Source organism: Bos grunniens, chromosome 14 (assembly GCF_055505025.1).
Source record: "Bos grunniens cultivar Pamir isolate PY7600 chromosome 14, Bosgru_T2T1.0, whole genome shotgun sequence".
Taxonomy (NCBI): Eukaryota; Metazoa; Chordata; class Mammalia; order Artiodactyla; family Bovidae; genus Bos; species Bos grunniens.
This window is the reverse complement of record NC_141178.1, coordinates 65,690,756-65,714,378: the sequence shown is the minus strand read 5'-3', so window position 1 is coordinate 65,714,378 and position 23,623 is coordinate 65,690,756. Positions and strand designations below refer to the sequence as shown.

Sequence of the window (23,623 nt, the reverse complement as noted above, 5' to 3'; positions counted from 1 at the left end):
CTAAAGACCCTGGAGATAGAAGTCTCAGAGGCATGGAGTGGGGGTTGCAGGGGAAGAGGCAAGGGTCAGAACCCACGCATGCAGCGGGGAAGACACAGGATCCGGCAGTGGAGAGAGGGAGGTGGCTGGGGAGGTGGAGACGACAGTAAGGAAAGGGCTTTGTTACGAGGGTTTCCATAAGACAGGAGAGGGTATAAAAGATACAACTAAGATGAGAGGAGAAGGGGCTGATGGAATCCAAGGAAAGCAGTCACAGATGAGTTTAAAGACTTAGTGTATCAGAACTTCTGTATCAGCAGTGTGTGTAATACCAAAAACTGAAAACAGTTTCAAATCCACCAAAAGGTAATAGTCATTAAAAGGTAATAAACATTAATAGTCATGGTATAAGGAATTCCCTGGTGGCCCAGAAGCTAGGATTCCGTGCTTCCACTTCAGGGGGCACCGGTTCAATTTCTTGGTTGGGAAACTAAGAGCCCACAAGCCTGCAGGGTGAGGCCAAACAATAGTAGTAACTTGTATTGCAAACATTTCTAGAGTAGAATTATTGAGTATTGATCTTAAACACATAAATTTTTCACAAGGGAAGGAAGTGATTCTATCAAATGATATAGATAGGATGATCATACATTTGTTAAAGTATAAAAAAAGTATATGCAAAGAAAATAGATTAGACAGGTGGGCCCCTGATATAAAAGCACTGACTGTCTCTGGGCATGACTGCCTTTCCTTCCTGCAGGTGCTGTGAGAGGGTGGCAGTGACTGGGATCAGGGGCCTGCAGCAAGACTCCCAGATTAGAAATCCTGGCTCTGCTGCTTACCAAGCTGTGGAAACCTGGTTAATCTATTTCTGTGCCTCAGTTTCCTCATCTGAAAACTGGGCATAAGAATAGTAACCATCTCTGTGGGTTACTATGATGATTAAAATTAATAATATGTATAAAATCATAGACCAGTACCTGGCAAGGAGTAAACGCTATATAAGTGTTAGCCAGCACTATTATTACTATTCTTATTGTTTACAATCTTTCTAAATGTTGTATCTGATACATTAACAAGAAAAACAACGCAGTTGAGATTTTTTTTCTTAATAATAAGTTCAGTTTATAGAACTCTTTAGTTCTCTATTAAAAAGTATAATGTGGCAAAAAATATCAATACACATGTAAAATTTAAAAAGTATTTATCCTTGTACATATGCAGTAAGGAATTTGGCCTTCAAAGAGAGGTATGCATGGCCTTTGTCCAGCAACCTCTACACCCTTGGAATTTCCCCAGTGGTGGGAGTGTCTCTGTTATCTGTGGTAGGTCCCTGGACAAAACAGATGGTTTGTGCTACACAGAGAACCTCAGAGTGGGGGCTGGCCACACCATAACGACCAACCACATGAGTGATTAGAAGGCTGAGGCTTTGGGTCTCATACTATTAGCCCAACCTCCAGAGAGAAGGAGGCTGGAAACGGAGTTCAACCAAGTTGGCAACCAAACGCTGATGTAATGGAGTCCCAATAAAAACTCAAGAGCTTAGGTCAATTTCCTGGTGTGGCAGTACTCGGTGCAGATGGCCACATGTGGATGCTGGGAGGGTAATGTGTCCTTGGGGATGATGGAAGCATCTCTTTTGGGAGCCTCCCAGAATCCACCCAATGCGTCTCTTCCTTTGGCTGGTTTTAATTTGTATACTTTTGCTATAAAGTTATTTTTTTAAAAACTATAATCATAAGCATAGTGAATTCTGTGAATCATTCTACTGAATTCTAAAACCTGGGGGTAGCTGTGGGGAACCCTGAATTTGCAGCCTATTGATCTGATGTGAGGATGGCCTTGGGATCCCCAAATTTGTGGCCAGTGTCTGAAGTGAGAGCTGTCTTGTGGGGTCTGCTCTCTCCCCTCAGACTGTACAGACTGGCCAACTCCCTGCAGTATTTCCACCTACATGTCACTCTGCTTCAAAAAATAAATAGGACTTCTTACCTGTATCGAAACATTTAATAGAATAATCAGCTAATGCCACAAGGAATTCAGACTTCCTATGAAGATTAAAGGCCAGAGCTGTGCAAGCTTGCGCTGTTCGCTGAACAAGATTAAACCTAGTAAGAGATTACTGTGTTAGTATCAGAATTTCTTCCGATATTGTAAAACTTCATGTCAGCAGAGTCCTTAGAGAAGAAGAAAACGAAACCCAGGAAAATGAACTCCCATTTTGGCAGAACAAAGCAGATGACGAAGAGGGCTACCTGCCATGGAGAGGCGTTTGGATCTTACTTCCATGGGATGGGGAGCCATCGAGAGCTTTTGAGCAGACCAGAACCACGGCCAGGCATGTCTTTTAGGAAGAGGATTCTGGGTGTAAAATGGAAAGGTGTCAGAAGTCAAGGGGAGAAAGGTCTGGTGATGCATCAAACGGGGGGTGAAGAGGGAGGAATCAGGAACCCTCACATGTGAAATGGAGATAAAAGATGTCTCATAAGGTTGTCGTGATGGTTAAATGAACACATGATGATTAAGTGAAATAATGTATGTTTAAGTGCTTAGCAGAGTACTTGGCACCTAGCTAGAGTTTCATTAACCAAAAAAATGAAGTTTTCAAACTTCAGCAAAAGAGGAACAAGTGCGGCGGTAGGAAATAGTAATTCTGGTTTTAAACATGTAGCATTAAAGACAGGGAGGCCTGGCGTGCTGCAGTCCACCGGGTCGCAAAGAGTCGGCACGACTGAGCGACTGAACTGAACTGAACTGATTAAGGCCTTTGAAAAGCATTTAGAGCTGTGCTGTCCCAAAGAAATGGAATACAGGCCATGTGTGTTACTAAAAATTTTCTAGAAGCCACATTAAAAGCTAAAAACATATAAAATTAATCTTAACATATTAAACTTAATTCATTGTGTATCTAAATTATCATTTCAACATTTAATAAAAAACCATCAGAGATATTGTACATTCGTTTTTCTCACAGTGAATCTTCAAAACCCAGTGTATTTTATACCATCAATGAATCTCAACTTGGCCAAGCCACCTCTCAAGGGCTGAGGGCAGTCGGTGGCTACGGCTTTAGACAGTGCTATCTAGAAGCTCCCCAGTGGGTGGGGGAAGCAGGTCTGAGTTAACAATGTTCCACGGCAGCTGAAGCCTGAGGCCTGGTGGTAATGAGCTGATTAAAAAGAATACAGAGAATACGGAAAGAAGCACGCTGGGGACAGATGCCCCAGTGGCAGGACAATAACGGCAAAGACAGTGGAAAAGTCAGCAAAGCAAGGGGAAAACCGACCTCAGAGGCGGGAAAGTCAGGAAAGACTTGTACCTTGAAGCAAAAGAAAAATTTCATAAAGGATGGAAGACAAGAGTATTTAGTAAGATGAGAACTGAAACAAGACCACTGGATTAAGCGACTAGGAAGATTACAAGTGGGCCCACTGCAGTGGCCTTCAGGATTAGACAGGCCTGATCTCAGGTCACAGCTACGCCACACGTACCTCTACTCGGATGTGAATATCTACAGAGAGAAAAGGAACAGTGGACAGAATAAAAGAGAGGAACATTCAGGGTGCAAAGTCCCACAGGCGGCCATAGAAATAGAGATTAGCAGTGTTACAAATGAGGATCATCTAGTTTTACAAACAGTTGGACTTGCAGATATATTGGAGGTTGTGGTGGGAAGAAGGAAAGGAAGCTTGAGTGTGTCTATTTTCCCATGAATTAGGAGGGTAGGCAGTCAGAGTAAGAGTAGAGTCTGAACACAAGGAACCGCAGAGATTGGTTAAGGTTTGGAAAACTCGGAGAAGAATGGAATGAGTAAATGAGAACAGATAAAAGCAAATGAAGTACCTGCATCACTGATGTTGAAGTTCATTGCTCTATAATGCAGTCAATCAACAATTATTTTTATTTTGTTTAGTTTGGGATTTTTATTTTATTTTGTTTAGTGGGAGCAAAGAGACAGGTATATTGATTTACAATTGGGAACTGGCTGCGTAGGTTATGCAAGAGTAATGGGTGGGAGAATTATGACCATTAGGTAAGGAGTGGAAACAATGATTAACACATTTCTACCCAGTAAATCACAGACAGATAAATCATTTATGAGCTCTTCTTTCCCTGAACTATTTGAGAATTAGGTTACCGAAATCACGTTTCCTATGAACAAGGAAAGTTTCCTATATAACCACAATAAAATCATCAAAATCCGAAAATTATATATTACTACTGTCTAATCCCCAGACCTCAGTTTTGTCCACTGTCCTAAAAACCTCCTTTACAGCAAAGGGATCGGTCCAGACCCAAGCCTTGACTTGTCGCGTGTCTAGGCTCCCTCCGTCTGCAAGTCTTCAGGCTTTCCGCATCCTTCATGTCCTTGACCCCTGTGAAGATCACAAGCCAGTCTTGCTATCCAATGGCCCTAATTTAGCTTTGCCAGCTGGCTCTACTGATGAGACTCAGGTCACCTGTCTTTGGCAGGAATATGAGAGAAGTGACACTATGCTCTCACCACTGCACCCTATCAGGTGGCACACGAACTCTGATTTGCCCCACTACTGGTTATTTTAACTTTAATCCTTTGATGAGGTGGCGTCTGCCAGGCTTCTTCACTGTAAGATTACTGCTTTTTTTTCTCTTTAGTAAGTATTTTGGGGGGAGGTACTCTGTGACTGCAAACATCTATCCCCATTAAACTGTTGACTGCAGCATGAATTCCCAGATTTCCATTTTATTCAGTGGGCTACGAGCCACCACTATCATTTATTTTGAAACTCACTGTCTCCAATCTGCCCAGAGAGAGCGCCTTCAAGGTGACACTTCTGTCCTTTGGACACATCCCCATCCTTCTTTGACAGAGTCCTTCTTTCTGGCTACAAAGCACTGCAGGCTTATCTTGTATCTTCCCTGCCTCCATCCTAAAACTTGCTGTTTCTCCAAGGATCCCGAATTCCTTGAAGCAGACTGATATTTAGAAAAGAACTGGGCACTGGGTATATTCATTACTACTGGGGTGTTATTGCTTCCAGGCCCTATCAGTGAACAATGCTAGGAAATTTATGTCCATATAATTCATTCACTTTCTCATACACACACCTCTATTTATTTCTCTGTCTGTCTACATATATTCAAAACCAAGGATTCATACAGACAGAACCAAATCCAATCCGGGTCCACAGGGTTTAGTCTAGTTTTCTCCTTCTCCATATTTGCAACTCCTCTTTCCAATAGTCAGGAACCTGGCCCCCATTAGCCTCAACACACTCATTCGACCAAAGTCCCCGTCCTTCCCATGACTGCCCCCATCCCCACACAGACACTTTCTGACTCTCTGGCTGGGCCAGCACAGTTTTCCCGTTCCACCGACCCCCACTGCAACGATGACTACCTCCATCAATTCCCACCTAATGCATTCTCACTAAATTGTTTGGTAAAGGAAAAGAAGAGGAGGAAGAGTGATGATCAAATCTGTAAAGATTCCTAGATCTAGTTCACTCTGACAATAATGCATTATATAAAGGCCACTGTGCTTTTTCTAAACAGGTACCAGACATTAACCGATAAACTAGAGATAATGAAGGTTGAAATTTAAGAAAAAACAAGCTACTAGAGATGCTGTTAAAACTAGAACTTTAATTCTCTTTAAAAAAAACCCAACCATTTTGTCTTTCTATTCTTTCTCACTTTATTCCACCAGCACTAACGGCAGAATTTTACAAAGTGTCTGAAATATAGTAAGTACTTAATAAATCTTTCTAAATGAATAATCAATGGTAGGTACTAAAACAGTCAAGAAAGTAATCACTTGGTAAATATCCAAAGTATTTGCTCACCTGTTTCCACACAAGTCAAAAACATAGATATTTCCATGATGGTCCCCAGCAATTAAACAATCACCCGAGCTATCAAAAGCCACGTTCAAGAATCTTAAAACTTTGGGAAGGTAATCCGAAGTGTTGTGAATGATGTTCACTATAATTCTGCCAAAAAACAAACAAAACAAAAAACCATTAAACTCTATGTCAAGCATTACTTTTTATTATGAAGCCCATGCATTGTGTAGTACACCTCACTAATTTTGAAGTTTTTTGCCTACCCCTTCTTCCCTCTTCTACTTCTCCTCCTCCTGTCCTAGAAGCAACCACACAGTGACTTCTGAAAACTGTATAGGATGTTATTATCAGAGTTGCTACTGTTCGTTTATTCATCAAACACCTAAAAACTCACAAAGCATTGGACACTGCATAAGCCAGGAGATAAGGGTAGTTGATAGACAGAGGCCCTGCCCTTACAAAGCTTTCAGCACAGTAGTAGAGATAGACACTAAAAAAATAGTTTCTCTGGTGGCTCAGGGTAAAGAATCCGTCTGCCAATGCAGGGAACACTGGTTCCATCCCTGGTCCTGAACGATTCCACAGAACAACATGCTGGAGAACAACTAAGCTTGTGCACCAGAGCTACGGAGCCTGTGCTCTAGAGCCCAGGAACTGCAACCACTAAGCCTTTCCGCTGGAACCACCGAAGGCTGTGCACCCTAGAGCCCGTGCTCTGCGACAGCAGCAACCTGCACACCACATCTGGAGAGCAGCCTCTGCTCGCCACAACCAGAGGAAAGCCCGTGTGGCAACGAAGACCCAGCACAGCCAACAAATTACTTAAAAAAATTATTTAAAAAGATAAACACACACATGAGCAGATTTAAGTGACAGACAACAGGGTATGATAAGAAAATGTATTTTTGACCGAGTAGTTGGATTGTTACACCAAGCAAGACATAAACAATGAAGTAATTAACGAAAAGTAGTTTTATATAAATCACAAACTACCATATGTAAGAAAAATTTCAATTCAATATCCTAATTTTAAAATACCCTGATGAGACTTTGTTTTTGTGACTCTGGGTGTTCCAAGTATACATGAATTTTATTTTCAAGTATATCTGTTGTTGTTGTTCAGTCGCTCAGTCATGTCCTACTTTTTGCGACCCTATGAACTGTAGCACTCCAGGCTTCCCTGTCCTTTATTACCTCCAGGAATTTGCTCACTCATGTTCACTGAGTCAGTGATGCCATCGAACCGTCTCATCCTCTGTCACCCCCTTCTCCTCCTGCCCTCAATCTTTCCTAGCATCAGGGTCTTTTCCAATGAGTCAGCTCTTCGCATCAGGTGACCAAAGTATTGGAGCTTTAACTTCAATCTAAAAATATGATTACATCTGTCTAAAGGTATTATTTTTTGAGAGCAAGATCAATACCATATATCTGCTGAAAAGCAAACTTATAAATCTGCAGAACTAATTAACTCCTTAAAATAATACATGGGTCATGAAGACCAGAGTAACCCCACTCTCTCCTGCTGCTGCTGCTGCTAAGTTGCTTCAGTCATGTCGGACTCTGTGCGACCCCATAGACGGAAGCCCACCAGGCTCCCTCGTCCCTGGGATTCTCCAGGCAAGAACACTGGAGTAGGTTGCCATTTCCTTCTCCAATGCATGAAAGTGAAAAGTGAAAGTGAAGTCGCTCAGTCGTGTCCGACTCTTAGCGACCCCATGGACTACAGTCTACCAGACTCCTCCATCCATGGGATTTTCCAGGCAAGAGTACTGGAGTGGGGTGCCATTGCCTTCTCCGCTCTCTCCTGCATGCATGCATGTTAAGTCGCTTCAGTCATGTCTGACTTTTCGAGACCCCATGGACTGTAACCTGCCAGGTTCCTCTGTCCATGGCATTCTCCAGAAAAGAACACTCAAGTGTGTTGCTGTGCCCTCCTCCAGGGATCTTCCCAACCCAGGGACTGAACTCCCGTCTCCTGTGTCTCCTGCATTGGCAGGTAGGTTCTTTACCAGTAGTGCCACCTGGGAAGCCCACTCTCTCCTGCAACAAGTTTTCAAATCATGAAATTTCTTAATTGACTTTTAATGAATTTGAATTTTAATACTGGAAACAATTGCCTCATTATCACTTCATTTAAAAACCACCAAATTAAGTATATCAAACATTTTCTTTATTTAAAAATAAGGCTTCTGAGACTCATTGGATGAAACAGTAAAATTATTTCTATCTAGTTCCTGACAAAGATTCTCGGCTTGACCAAACTTTAATCAGGCTTCAGAACCTTCTCCTAGGCTCATCTGTACATTCCCTTGAAAAATCTAATTTTAGCAAGCATGCTCAGTCAGTTTAATAAGAACCCCCTACCTTTAATACTATCATCCTTGACACCTGATGAGGTTCCTCATTCTCCATCATCTCCCAACTGCTGTCTGATCACTCTGGCCCATCTTCAGCAAGAATCCTGTGAGGTAGATTTACCCTAGATGTTCTCTCTTGGTAACTTTCCATCCTCTGACCCCCTACCTTGGTCTCTGTCTATAACTTCCCTCTTGCTCAGGCTGTGTTCTGAACCCAGCCCAGAACACATCAACTCCAGTTCTACACTGAGGTATTGCTTCCTCTCTTGCAATAATAGTCTTGAATAATGTTTCTTTTCACCACTTTAACTCTTGTCCAGCTCTGGTTTTTCTCTGACATTCCCAAAGGGGAGTGGGGAGAATGTATTGAGACAATAAGTAACAACATCAATATGTTCCCTGGCAATTAAACTTCCACCAAGCAAAGGACTTTTCCCTCCAGTCTTTTTTCTATAATGTTTACGATGTGTGTGTGGATTACGAAATTACATGATCATTGTTCAAAATATGGAAAATACAGAAAGACACTAATAATTTTATTATAACCGTACCATCATGACATAATCACATTTAATAGCAAAATTCTGTCCTTCTGACTTTTCATATAAATCACACATACAAGTATTTATTTTAGAACTGTTTTTCAATGGCTCGTAATTTGCCTGATGGTGCTCCTCAGTCCTTAAACATAATAAAAACATCAAATATTTACTGAATACCCAGATACATGAGACACTAATTCCCTAAGACAATCTTGCTGTTAAGTACCATTATCTTCACTTACTGCCTAAGATTAACTTGCCCAAGGTCACAGAGCTGGTGGGCGGACATTTACTTCAACTGCAGTCCCTCTGACTCCACAGTCAGCGCTCCCCACCCCCCTGCCCTTCTCAACATCATAACAAAGGGTATTAATGAACAAAAGAAACAATGTTTTAGTGGAAGAAACAGATAAGGACATTTTCACACAAATGTGAGTCATTTTCTGAATCTTGTATGTGTATCTAGATATTAACAGTAAGGAAAAAAATTACTGTGGGTAGGCATAATTTTTAGAACATTTAGAGAATCTCAGAAGTAGAGGCGGCGTTGGGACTTCCCTGGTGGTCCAGTGGCTGACAATCCACCTTCTAAATGCAGGCGACGTGGGTTCAACCCTTGGCGGGTGAACTATGATTCCACATGCCACAACTAGGACCCAGCACAGCCAAAACAAACAAACAAACAAACAAATTTTTTAAAATAAGTAGAGGTGATATTTACATAAACTCCAACTTTGGGAGTGAAAAATCTATATGGAAGAATTCCTGTTCCAGACGAAATGTTAATTCAAAGGAGATGATACGGCAACATTCCTGGAGGACTGAGAACAACCAGAAACCAAATAAGCTAATGGAATCATGTGCAGCACTGTGCTTTTGCAGTTGGCACTCAAACTCTACTGATTTTTTGAGAAGCAACCAAAGAATCAACAGAAAAATTACTAGAACGAGAAACACATGAAATATGAACACAAGTGAGGCAGTAAAGTCAATGGAATCCTAAGGGATTAAAAGCAGTAAGATTAACACGGCACCAATATGGCACCACTTTGGGACAAAGGCTCCCATTAAAGTCACACAAAAGCATCAAACAGGACAGAGACCGGGGAAAAGCATGAAAGGAAGAGCTGGGGAGGAAGGGATGACTGGGCAGAGCAAGAGGATTCTTAGAGCAGTGAAAATATTTTGTATGAGACCATAATGGTGGATGGGTCATTATACATTTGTCCAAACCTACAGAATGTAGAACACGAAGACTGAATCTTAATGTAAACAGTGGAATTCGGTTGGTAACCATGTGTCAACACAGGCTGAGCAACTGCAACAAGTGTACTGCTCTGGTGGGGGACACTAGTAAAGGTGTGGCTAGGCGTGTGTGGAGGCAGGGGATGCATGGGAAATCTCTGTACCTTCCTCTCAATTTTGCTGCGAACCTAAACCTGTCCTAAAGAAACAAAGTCTATTTTTTAAAAAAGCAGCAGCAACGCTGACCTTACTAGAAGGCTGACCTACGCTGGATACACATTAATTCATAACTCCGAGAGAATCAGAAGTTTGTTGCGTTCCGCAACTGTCCCCCAGCGCTTAGAAGCCTGGCACAGAAGTAGGTGCTCATCAAACAGTTGATGACTAGAATGCTTGCATGCCCGACTGCTAACAATGATTCAAGAATGGATAAAAGATTTAAGGATGGCATTTGGAAGAGGGAGAAGTGCATTCTTCTCCGGCATCCGTTCCTCCTCCTGAGTTCTTTCCCAGATGTTATAATTAACAAATAAGTTACTGAGCATCTACCGCGTGCCAGGAATACCACAGGGATTCCGGGCTAATTAAAGCAGGCAGTCCTGGCTCCCATCAGAAGTGCAAATTCCCCAGCATAAATCAGGCCCTCCACGCTGATCCTAATTGAGACTCCTGTCCCCAAGACAGGGGAAGGGGGTCTCTAACGATCATCAAAGTCGAGCTACCTGCGTTTATCAGAGGTCACCCAACCCGGGGATCACGAGCAGGGTAAGAACCAGAACCTCCGTCCGGTTCCCCGCACCCCTCTCCCGAGGCCTTCCCCAACGGACCCGCAAACGCCTCCCCGAAACCGCGGACCCGCCCCTCGCCAGCCTCCATCCCCCTCCAGCGCGCGCCTCCTCCCGCCGCGGCCTGTACCCGTCCCGAGTGGCCGGGGATGGCTTGCGGTGCCATATCTTGCCGCTCTCCTTGCTGCCCAGGTCTGTGCTCTGCATGTCGCAGCTCCCGCGCGGCCGCCGCCGGCCCGGACAACGGTCTCGGCGCCTTCCCAGCAAGCGCCGCGCTCCCGGCCCGGGAAACTTCAAGCGCCGGCCGAGGCTGCAGGGATCCTCCGCGTGGATCGTACCAACCGCGCGCAGGACGCCGATATTTCTATTTACAACTAATCGGGCCTTCCCTCCCAAACTCCGCCCAGCCAACCCTTCCCGCTCCGGACGATGGAATCGGCCAACGACCTTCTCCCTTAGGCTCCACCCCTTTCGCGGTCCGCCTCCCAAAGCCTTCTGGGAGTCGTAGTTTTCTGCAGGTGTAACATGGGCGCTTGGTGTCGCCTTGGGAATTCTGATCTCTGGGCGCCTCGGTGAGTTTTAGACTCCCAAGGGAAGCAAAGAAAATAACTTTACCCAGTGGCCCCGGATTGTGTTTCACATTGCGTTTAGGGATTAAGAAGTTGTACAGACAACTAATAGAGAAGAAAGGACCCAAATGCATGGAGAGTTAAAGGGTTCCTTTTATAGAGTATTCCGGTTCAAAAAGAATCTTGATAAGTCTGCTCTTGTTGACCTTTTTACCGTCGTCATGAGTGTTGTTTCAGTTCCATAGTCTAGTTCAGTTCAGTCGCTCAGTCGTGTCCGACTCTTTGTGACCCCATGGACCACAGCATGCCAGGGCTCCCTGTCTGTCACCAACTCCCAGAGTCTACTCAAACTCATCTCCATTGAGTCGGTGATGCCATTCAACCATCTCATCCTCTGTCGTCCCCTTCTCCTCCTGCCTTCACTCTTTCCCAGCATCAGGGTCTTTTCAAATGAGTCAGCTTTTCGCATCAGGTGGCCAAAGTATTGGGGTTTCAGCTTCAACATCAGTCCTTCCAAGGAACACTCAGGACTGATCTCCTTTAGGATGGACTGGTTGGATCTCTTTGCAGTCCAAGGGACTTTCAAGAGTCTTCTCCAACACCACAGTTCAAAAGCATCAATTCTACGGTGCTCAGCTTTCTTTATAGTCCAACTCTCACATCCATACTGGATGTGGAAAAACCATAGCCTTGACCAGACGCAGGCTCACTATTATGGTGTCCAATTCACCAGACATGCACCAATAAAGCAGTGTGATCAACAGTAGGTTGTGTTGACACCAGAGAAATTCTTTCTGAAGACTATTTACTTAGAATTTTCATAGTGCTTTGTTGTTGGTGTTTTGTAGCTAAGTTGTGTTGGGCTCTTTGCAACCCTATGGGCTGGTAGCCCAGCAGGCTCCTCTGTCCATGGAATTCTGCAGGCAAGAATACTGGAGTGGGTTGCCATTCCCTTCTCCAGGGGATCTTCCCAACCCAGGGATTGAACCAGAGTTTTTTGTGTCTCCTGCATTGGCAGGGGAGTTATTTACCACTAGCGCCACCTGGGAACTAGGTATCAAACATGCTTCCCTGGTGACTCAGACTGTAAAGAATTGGCCTGCAAAGCGGGAGCCCTGGGTTCAGCCCCTGGCTTAGGAAGATCCCCTGGAGGAGGGCACGGCAACCCACTCCAGTATTCTTGCCTGGAGAATCCCCATGGACAGAGGAGCCTGGCAGGTTACAGTCCATGGGGTCACAAAGAGTTGGACTTGACTGAGCAACTAAGCACAGCAGGTATCGCTCTTCCATAGTGCTTGAGGAGTATCAATTCATTTAATTCATTTAATCCTCATAGCGAACCTACAATATTGATAGTACCATTGTCCCCATCCTTAGTGCTCTGTGAGGTAGTGTTGGTTTCCTGACGCTGCGGCTAAGACAACAGAAATTTATTATCTCACTGTTCTATAAGCCAGAGTCTGAATCAAGTGTTGGCTGGCTGCTCCCTCCAGAGGTTCTAGGGAAGCCTCCGCTCCCTCTTTTTTTTCTCTTCCAGCTTCTGGTGGCTGCTGGCTTCCTTGGTTTGAGACCACATCACTTCATTCTCTGCCTTCATTTTCACCACACCTTCTCTTTTCCTCTAATCTCTATCTCAAATCTCCCTTTACTTTTCTCTTATAAGAACACCTGTCGTTGGATTTAGGGCCTACCTGGATAATACAGGATAATCTCAAGACCCTTAATTTACTTACACCTGCAAAGACCTTATTTCCAAATCAGGTATCATCCATACATTCTGGGGATTACACCGTGGGTATGTATTTTGGGAGCCCACTATTCAACTCACTACAGGGAGAAAAATCACTTTTTCAAAATTACATGGCCATGATATTTTAAAAGCTCAAACTCTATCAGAAAAGCAGAACTCTCACAAAAATTTAGCCATCCAGATTTAGAAACTTTTTGTATTGTTATCAAGGGGTGGCTCTGAGAGACCAGACAACTCTTAATAACCCATCACAAAGAAGATGACTGCATTCCTTATTTTTATTTATTAGCTTTGAGATGGTAATAAACTATGTATGAATGTTTGATTATCCATGAAATTTAGGATGTTAAGCTTATGGGCAGAATACTAGAGTGGGTAGCCTTTCCCTTCTTCAGGGGATCTTGCCAACCCAGGCTTCAAACTCAGGTTTCCCACATTGCAGGCAGATTCTTTACCAGCTGAGCCACAAGGAAAGCCCAAGAATACTGGAGTGGATAGCCTATCCCTTGGGTTATCAAAATAAATAATAAAAATATTTATTAATAAATATGTTTAAAATTTTGTTAGAATTATTATTATAATTAATTATTTTAAAATAAATATTTTTAAAATGTTTATTTAAAAAAAATATTTATTTATTTGGCTCCACTGGGTCTTAGATGCAGCACTGGGGTTCTTCACTGTGGCATGTGGGATCTAGTTCCCTGACCTGAGCCCCCAGCCTAAGCCACTGAAGCACCAGGGAAGTCCTTCTAGTTCCATCTTGAATCATTACTTAATCAATAACTGATGCATCCTATACCTATATACATATATATATTTTTTCAGCTTTACTGATGTGTAATTGACATTGAATAAGCTGCACTTTAAACTGTATTGAAAGTGTGTAATTTTATAAATTTTGACATAAATATATTCCTGTGAAACCATCACCATAATCAAGATAATGAATACATCCATCACCTCCAAAATTTTCTTCCTGACTCTTTGCAATCTTTTTATTCCTACCCCTCCCTATCCAAGGACAACCACTGATCTGCCTTCTGTTTCTTAGATTAGTTAATCTAGAAATTTATACAAAGGAGTGTTAACTAGGTACTGTTTTGTTTTGAGGCGGGTGGTCTGGCTTCTTTCATTCAGCAGAATTATTTTGAGAGTCAACTATGCTGTTGGGTATATCAGTGGTTCATATTTTGTTATCGCTGGGTAGTATTCTATGGTATATACACACCACAGTTAGTGGGTTTATTTACCTATTGAGGAACATTACCAAGAAAGCTGTTATGAACATTCCTGTGCAAGTCTCTGTATAAATATATGTTTCCATCTCTGGCGAGTAAACTCCTAGATATGGAATGGCTGGACCATATAGTAAGTGTAGGTTTAACTTTTTAAGAAAGCATCAGGCATTTTCAAAGTAGCTGTCATTTTACATCCCCACCGATACTGAGTAGTGTAGGGTATTTTCAGGTACTCTGCATCTATGAGAAGTCTGTGTAATTATAGCCATTCTAGGGTATTATGGTACCTCATGGTGATTTTAATTTCCATTTCTAGCATGACAAATGACGTTCAGTATCTTCTCATGATTATTTGCTTCTGCGTATATTTGCTCAGATCTTTTGCCTGATTTATAATTGGGCTATTTATTTTCTTATTATTGAGTTTTGAGGATTCTGTATATGTTCTGGATATAGGCCTTTTATCGTATTTAAGTTTCACAAATATTTTCTCCCGTGTCTTGTTTTTTCATTCTCTTGACAGTGTCTCTGAATTTACTGTGGATGAAGGGTTGACCAGGTCAGTCACTGTGGAAGGGATCCAAAGAGGCAACAGTTGGATGACAAGGGTACGTTGACACATTGTGTAGGAAAGCTGACATTGCACAGGAAAGAGCTGTTTCATTAGTAAAACAGAAATGTGTGTCATGCTGCTAACTGACACAAAGCCAGGCAATGTTTTCCATTTCCTAGATGACTATTTGGCCCTGTAAGCAAAGGGGTTAGGAGGCCAAAGCCATTACAGGTGAACTATGACACTGTGCACCTCTCCTACCCTTTAAACATCAGTGAGGACAGAAAAAGAAAATCAAAGGGATATGCTCCGAGTTGCTTAAATAAATATTCATGCCTAGGGGTACTCATAAAACATACATGAAAGCAATCCAGGGTAGTATTTCATGTGGAATCAAAAGGATTTGGCACCTACAGCTGAAATGGTACAGTATCAAAGCAGAGGGGAAAGTGTGATGTTGATCTTGACAGGCAGCAAGATCATTCCCACATACTGTGAGAAACTACTCACGTAGACTAGGGTTTCTAGAAGGCCTTCTCTTGACTAAAGGCAGGAGGGGACCAGAGGGTGAAGCTCCCATTTCCATGGCAGAATGGGCAGTGGTTGCAAATTTCCCACCTTTTTTTTTTTTTTAAGATTTATTTATTTAATGTTTTGGTCGTGGTTGGTCTTTGTTGCTGCACTTGGGCTTTCTCTAGTCGCGGCAAGCAAGGGCTATTCTCTAATTGCTGTATGTGGGTTTCTCATTGCAGTGGGTTCTCTTGCTGCAGAAGAGAAGCTCTAGCCCCCTGGGCTTTAGTAGTTGTGGTGCATGGGTTTAGATACAAATAATCTCAAGAAGGGGACTTCCCTGGCAGTTCAGTGGTTAAGTCTTTGCCTTCCAATGCAGAGGGTATGGACTTGATCCCTGGTCAGGGAGCTAAAATCCCATATGCCTTGTGGCCAAATAACCAAAGCATAAAAAGCAGAACAATATTGTAACAAATTCAATACAGACTTTAAAAATGGTCCACATCAAAAAAAATCTTAAAAAAATAACCTCAAGCCCATCAGTTCAGTTCAGTTGCTCAGTCGTGTCTGACTCTTTGCTACCCCATGAATCACAGCACGCCAGGCCTCCCTGTCCATCACCAACTGCCAGAGTGCACTCAAACTCACGTCCATTGAGTCGGTGATGCCATCCAGCCATCTTGTCCTCTGTCGTCCCCTTCTCCTCCTGCCCCCAATCCCTCCCAGCATGAGTGTTTTCCAATGAGTCCATAGATAATAGTAAAAAGGAGTATAATAATTAAGAAATGATAAAATAAATAATTAATAAGGACCTACTGTATAGCACAGGGAACCTTAATCAATACTCTGTAATGACCTATATGGGAAAAGAATGTAAAAGAGTGGACATGTGTATATATATATGTATAACTGATTCACATTGCTGTATAACAGAAACTAACACAACAGTGTAAATCAACTATATCCCAATAAAAATTAATTTTAAAAAAGAATGATATGTTTTGATTATTATTTTTTAAATGTAATTTATTTCAACCTATAATTTAACATTTAATAATTGATTCCGAAAATTCCACAGTTCACTCTTGTAAGCTAACAGGAGCCTGCTCCAACACTGCAGTGTTTCTTACTTTCATCAACTTGTTATTGGTGTTGTTGTTTGGTCACTAAGTCGTGTCCAAGTCTGCAACCCCATGAACTACAGCACGCCAGGCTTCCCTGTCCTTTACTATCTCTGAGTTTGCTCAAACTCATGTCCATTGAGTCTGTGATACCATCCAACCATCTCATCCTCTGTTGCCCCCTTTTCCTCTTGCCCTCAATCTTTCCCAGCATCATTTTCAGTTGACTATTGCCCTGTAATACCCTACCTCAAAACTTATTGGCTTAAAACGAAACTGATTTCCTGTTTTTCACAATCCTGTGAGTTGATTGGGCTCAGCTGGACAGTTCTTCTGCTTCATATGGTGTAGCCAAGGTCACTCATGTTTGCATTCAGTTGCAGTTGAATCCTGGAATATCCTCATCTGATAGATATTCTCATCTATCAGTGCTTATCTCCATGTGGTCTCTGGTCCTTCAGGAATCTAGCCTGAACTTTGTTCTGGCTCCCAACAAAGGAATGTTCCAACAGGACAAGCTCGAACGTGTCAGTGTTTAACAAGCTTCTGTTTCCATCAGCATGCCTGTCAATGTCCCATTGGCTGAAGTAGGCCACGTGATCATGTCTAGACTCAGTGTAGATGGGAACTACACTTGGGCAGGAATTCAGAGAGATGTGTTTTGTTGGAGGCTACTAACAAAATGGTTGACCACAGATGACCTCAGAAAATATCAGGGCACATTTGGAGGGAGTCCACAAGGAATAAATCGTCTTTGAGGGGCGTTGAAGGGTTGTCCTCCTACGTGTGGGTGTGGAGTTACAAATGAAGGAGGGAGAGTGGACCAGCACCACATGTAACTGAACGGTTCTCAACCAGGGTGAGTTTGCTCCCAGAACCCCAGAGGATGTTTGGCCACGTCTACAGACGTTCTTGGTTATCGTAACTGCTGAGATTGTCGTTTGCTGCCAGTCATCCTTTGCACAGGGAAGGCTCTCACCAGCCAACAACTGTAAACAGCACCGAAGTGTCGACAGCACCGAGGCTGAGAAGCCCTGTGTGTGACCTCACAGCACGAACGTGGCTTGTTAATACGTGTTTTCTCTTCCCAACACGTTTTCCCCTCCTGCTGCTGACAGCATGTACAAGACATAACATTCTCTCAGAGCTCTCCAAACGCACGTTAGCCTACTTGGATTGGCTTCAAACGAATGTGACAGATGTAGCCTTTCTGGCTCCAGTGCCTTGCCAGGCAAGCATATGCATGTTTTGCACATCACATCTGCAACTAAAATTCCATGACTAAAAGAGGACACACCTCCAACTCCCAGTAAAATATCTCACATGACTTTTCCTCCAAGTTTTCCGGCTCTCAGAACCTCTTGGTATCTCTCATTGCTCTCTTCTCCAGGGGAGCTAGTCTCTTCTTTTCCTTACTATGTAACAGTTACATTTGCCCTCCTCTGCAAAGGTGTACTCACTCATTGGTTCAGTAAATGTCAATGAAATGCCTACTGCTGGCCAGGGCTGTCCTGGGTGCTGGTGTGCAACAGGGAACCAAAGTCAGTCACCTTTGCATGGAGCTGGCATGCTAGCTGGGGCGACAGACAACTAAAGAAAGAAACGATATCACGTTCGGTAATGAAAAGTAAAGAAAATTTTAAGCAGAGTAAAGGGACGAGAGCAATGGGGTGGGGTGATACTTGGATTAAGGGATTTAGGGAAGATACTGCCTGAGGGGTGATGTCTGAGCAGGGGACTGGACACTAAACAGGAGGGAGACACAAAGACAGGAGTCCTGTAATGTGTTCAGCACCCTGTGTGAGCTTTTACTTATTTATTTATGGCTGTGCTGGGCCTTCATTGCTGTGCCAGGACTTTCTCTAGTTGTGCAAGGGTTTCTCATTGTGGTGGCTTCATTGTTGCAGAGCACAGGCTGTAGGTGCACAGGCTTTCAAGTTGTTGCTCCCATAGTTTGTGGAATCTTCCTGGACCAGGGATCGAACCTATGTCCCCTGCATTGGAAGGCAGATTCTTACCCACTGTGCCACCAGGGAAGTCCCATGTGGGAGCTTTGTATTTGGTTTCCAGGGCTGTCACCAACTATCACAAACTTGGTGACTTTAGGTACTTGCGTGCTTAGTTGCTCAATCGTGTCTGACTCTTTGTGACCCCGTGGACTGTAGCCCGTGAGGCTTCTCTGTCCATGGAATTTTCCAGGCAAGAATACTGGAGTGGGTTGCCATTTCCTCCTCCAGGGGAATCTTCCTGAACCAGGGATTGAAACTGCATCTCCTGTGTCTCCTGATTCTTTACCCGCTGAGCCATCTTGCTAAGTCGCTTCAGTCATGTCCAACTCTGTGTGATCCCATAGACGGCACCCCACCAGGCTCCCCCGTCCCTGGGATTCTCCAGGCAAGAACACTGGAGTGGGTTGCCATTTCCTTCTCCAATGCATGAAAGTGAAAAGTGAAAGTGAAGTCACTCAGTCATGACTGACTCTTCGTGACCCCATGGACTGCAGCCCACCAGGCTCCTCCATCCATGGGATTTTCCAGGCAAGAGTACTGGAGTGGGGTGCCATTGCCTTCTCCGGCTGAGCCATCTTAAAACAACCCAAACGTATCTTCTCAAATCTCCAGGAGCCAGAGGGCTGAAACTGTGGTACTGGCAGGGTTGGTTCTTCCAGAGGCTCTAGGGGAGTCTGTTCCCTGCCCCTCTTATAGCTCCAGGTGGCGGCCAGCAAACCCTGAAATCCCGTCTAGCATCACTCGAATCTCTGCCCTTGTCGTCACATGACCTCCTTCCCTCTGTGTGTCTGTGTCTATTTTCTCTTTTTATAAGGATACCAAGTCGTTGCTAATCCAGTGGTTTAGCTCACCCTAATCCAGCCTAGTTTCATTTTAACTTGATTACATCTGCAAAGACTCTATTTTCAAATAAGGTCACATTCACAGGGTACTGGGGGTTAGGGCATTACTATATCTTTTGGGGGAGTACAAGTCAACCCATATCATGATTGTTTTGGGATTATCACAATGACTGGGGGCACCACTGGCATTTAGGTCGGGAGCAAGGATGCTTGGCTGACATCCTGCAGTGTATAAATTGGTCTCACACCCTTTGGAACGTTACCAAGCTATTCCTGTAAATGAAAACTGTATTTGGGATAGTTACACTAGAACCAAATTCTGTTTTACATATAAACATAAAGGATATTTACAGGGATTTTACATACACTAAATTTTCCTAGAGTCCAACTACCATACTCATTGAGGCAAGATTGTACTTATTTTCTTTCTCCTTTTTTTAAAATTGAAATATATTTCACATATAAAACTGTATAAGTTTAAGGTGTACATACGTGTTCTTTCTAATGTATGTGTGGGTGTATTCTTATTTTTGCTCCTATATTACATGATTGCATTATATATATATGTGTGTGTGTATTAGTCGCTCAGTCGTGTCCGACTCTTTGCTACCCCATGGACTGTAGCCGGCCAGGTTCCTCTGTCCATGGAATTCTCCAGGCAAGAATACTGGAGTGGGTTGCCATTCCCTTCTCCAATATATGTGTATACATACACATACTATTCTGCACTTTCTCTTTTTCACTCATCAAAGTATCCTGGATGTCACTCCATGTGTATTTGTAGAGATCTTCCTCATTCTTTGTTTACAGTTGCATGTTATTCTAATGTGTGACTGTACTATAGTTTACTCAATCTGTTTTCCATGTATAGAAATTTAAGTTCTTTCCAATATGTTGCAGTTACAAATAACACAATAAATAACCTTGCATGTAACTTTAAATATATATATATATATATTTTGTACGGTTACAGGTTTATCTTCAGGTTGACCTACCAAAATTGACATTGTTAGATTAAAGAATAAATGTATATGTTGTTTCTATTGTGATAAATTCCCTCCCTAGGGGTACTGATTTTTGCCAAACTAATAGGTGAGAAACAGTATCTGAGTATGGTTTTAAGTTGCATTTCTCTTATTATGAGACAAGTTTAATATCTTTCAATATGTTTTCAGTTCAGTTCAGTTCAGTCGCTCAGTCGTGTCCAACTCTTTGCGACCCCATGGACTGCAGCAGGCCAGGCCTCCCTGTTCATTACCAACTCCCGGAGTTTACCCAAACTCATGTCCATTGAGTAGGTGATGCCATCCAACCATCTCATCCTCTGTCATCCCCTTCTCCTCCTGCCTTCAATCTCTCCCAGCATCAGGGTCTTTTCCAATGAGTCAACTCTTCACATGAGGTGGCCAAAGTATTGGAGTTTCAGCTTCAACATCAGTCCTTCCAATGAACACTCAGGACTGATCTCCTTTAGGATGGACTGGTTGGATCTCCTTGCAGTCTAAGGGACTCTCAAAAGTCTTCTCCAACACCACAGTTCAAAAGCATCAATTCTTCAGCGCTCAACTTTCTTTATAGTCCAACTCTCACATCCATACATGACCACTGGAAAAACCATAGCCGTGACTAGATGGACCTTTGTTGGCAATATGTTTTAGGGTAATATAATTCTTGGTGAAGTATCTGTGTACTTTGTCCACATTTCTGTTCAGGTTTTACTCTTTTTTTCCCTCACTTTTTACAAGTTCTTTATTTCCTTGGGGATATTAGTCTTTTATCTGTGGTATACCTTGAAACTATTTTCTTTCAACTTTATCTTTATTTTTGGCTGTGCTGGGTTTTGGTTTCACTGCTGTGCGTGGGCTTTCCCAAGCTGTGGCAAGGAGGGGCTACTCTTTAGTTGTGGAACATTGGCTCTAGGGCACCCCGGCTCAGTAGTTGTGGCGCATGGGCTTAGCTGCCCTGGGGTATGTGGAATCTTCCTGGACTAGGATCAAACCCATGTGCTCTGCATGGGCAGGTGGACTCTTAACTACTGTATCACCAGAGAAGTGCTATAATATTTGGAGCCATGTCTTTTGAGTTGTTTTGCAGACACTGAAACTCCCACCAGATGGAAGAAGTGTATGGTGCCCACAAGCACATAGACCCCAGACCTGTTGGAAACAAAAGCCTGAGGATGGTAACTCCTGATTACCTCACCACAAACCAGTCAAAAAAATGCCCACGAGCTGACTATGCCCTGCTCCTTGAACACTATAAAACTCCTTACTACCCGCTCCGGGGTGGGACACACAGTTCTGAGGGCAATTGCCCACTGTGGCCCCCTTTGCCTGGCAAAGCAATAAAGCTACTCTTTTTTATTTCACCCAAAACTCTGTCTCTGAGCTTCTACCCAGCACCAGTGAACAGAGCCTGAGTTTTGGCAACAACAGTGTGAACAGTAATGGAGCTGATGCCCCCAAAACACAACCACAGTGCTTGGTAAACAGCAGGCTCTCAACAAACAAACAACAACCTCGACGTAGGTGGCAGGTAATACTGTTTCCCCTTTTCAAAGAGTCAACTAAGAGGTTAGTGACTTGCCTGTGGTCACACAATCAGCAGAGGACAGAGACAGGACTGGAATCCAGGTTGATTCTTCTACACTGTGTAGAAGGCTGCTTATTTAGTATACACACACACACAAATCAGAATAACAAATAGGAAATGCTTTATATGCTATTTAGTAATCCCCTTGTCTCCCAGTCCAGTGTGCCAAATTTTAAATCCCAGGCATATGACTACAAATACAGGACTGGTTCTGCCAGGTATATCTGAGATGAATTATTATTCTTGCCATAGCTTGTTCATCTACAAGACGGGGCTAACAAAACCCCCCTCCTACTAATTAACATAAAGATTAATTACATCTTTGCAGTGTGTTTTGGATTTCTTGAATCTAGAAGGCACTTACATGGCAGTCATTCCACTGGGATGGTGTTCCTATATAACTGTTGCGACAGAAAGCTATTTAAGTCATCAGTTCCCTGTCTGTCAGCGTCACTCAACAGCGCACTGCTGAGTTTCAGCACTAGGCAGTGTTGTGTTCTCCACTGTTGGTCTCTCTCCAATTAAAGAAAGGTATTTATTTATTTGGCTGTGCTGGGTCGTAGTTGAGGCACACGAGACCTTTCAGCTGCGGCATGAGAACTCAGAGAGGTGGCACGTGGGATCTAGTTTTCCTGATCAGGGATTGAACCCAGGCCCCCTGCATTGCGAGTGAAGAGCCTTAGCCACTGGACCACCAGGGAAGTCTCTCCCTCCAATTTTTAAAGTTCTTTTTTCTTTGTTTAAAGAGAAAAAATAGGAAATATATTTTGGATATAGCAGGAGAGACATAGTTCAGGTTATCCTAACCACTAGGCCACCAGGGAACTTCATAAATTTGTGTTTCTAAAGTCTGAAGTTGAATTTCAGAGTGAACACTCTCAATTCTAGAACATGACCCAGAAATAACTCCTGACAAACACTGGGTGAATGTTGTTTTGTTCTTTTTTTCCCCCCTCATGCACCTTACTTACAATTTCATCAGAGAAACCTTATTTAGCCCTGCACTTAAGCTAGATAACCCACTTTCTCTCACTGTACCTTGGATATGTGTGCATGCGTGCTAAATTGCTCCAGCCATGTCCAACCCTTTTGAGACCTTATGGACTGTAGTCCCCCAGGCTCCTTTGTCCATGGGATTCTCCAGGCAGGAATACTGGAGTGGACTGTCATGCCCTTCTCCAGGGATCTTGCAGACCCAGGGACTGAACTCTAGGCTCTTATGTCTCCTGCGTTGGCAGGCAGGTTCTTTACTACCAGCACCACCTGGGTTATGATGGGTAGTGGCTAAAAGAAAATGGGGAGAGATTTGGGAAGGAACCACAGGCAAAAAATGTTGTTATTTATACAGCATTTTTACTTTTATTTTATATCAAAAGTATCTTCTCATAAAGTTTGTACCAATGTACATTCCCAAACAGCTTTGTACAGGTAAGTGGTTGCTTCACATATTGGGTTGGCCAAAAAATTTGTTCAGGTTTTTCTGTAAGATGTTCTAGAAAGACCCAAACAACTTTCTGGCCAACCCAATATTTACTGTGTTTGATATCCATTAGGCCCCCAAATACTGTATATGCTTTTTAGATATGGAATATTTTGTGCCTTTTTGTTATGTAAAAAAATGCTTTTGTTAATTAATATCGAGGACGTGGTGCTGAGGAATGTTCTCAAAAAATAATAGATTGATTGAAACTTTGCAGTCT

General features: G+C 43.0%; 1 protein-coding gene across 50 annotated transcripts in view; it reads right to left on the bottom strand.

Moving 5' to 3' along the window:
• TBC1D31 (TBC1 domain family member 31) overlaps positions 1 to 11,063 on the bottom strand; it is a 66,771-nt gene extending 55,708 nt beyond the window's left edge. For 30 of the 50 annotated variants that reach the window (XR_015140900.1, XR_015140898.1, XR_015140899.1 and 27 more), the window contains exons 1-3: positions 10,867 to 11,063; positions 5,808 to 5,954; positions 1,975 to 2,090 (exon numbers count right to left, since the gene is read on the bottom strand). Coding sequence is in view for 21 of the 50 variants with exons in the window: in XM_086337053.1 (XP_086193179.1) it covers positions 1,975 to 2,090; positions 5,808 to 5,954; positions 10,867 to 10,943 (340 nt within the window). In the remaining 29 variants the exon portion in view is untranslated. Of the gene's footprint in view, positions 1 to 1,974; positions 2,091 to 2,237; positions 2,344 to 5,807; positions 5,955 to 8,171; positions 8,269 to 10,866 lie in introns of all 50 variants that reach the window. The other 20 variants (XR_015140906.1, XR_015140907.1, XR_015140905.1 and 17 more) reach the window with 4 other exon arrangements.
• Positions 11,064 to 23,623: the final 12,560 nt, after the last annotated feature.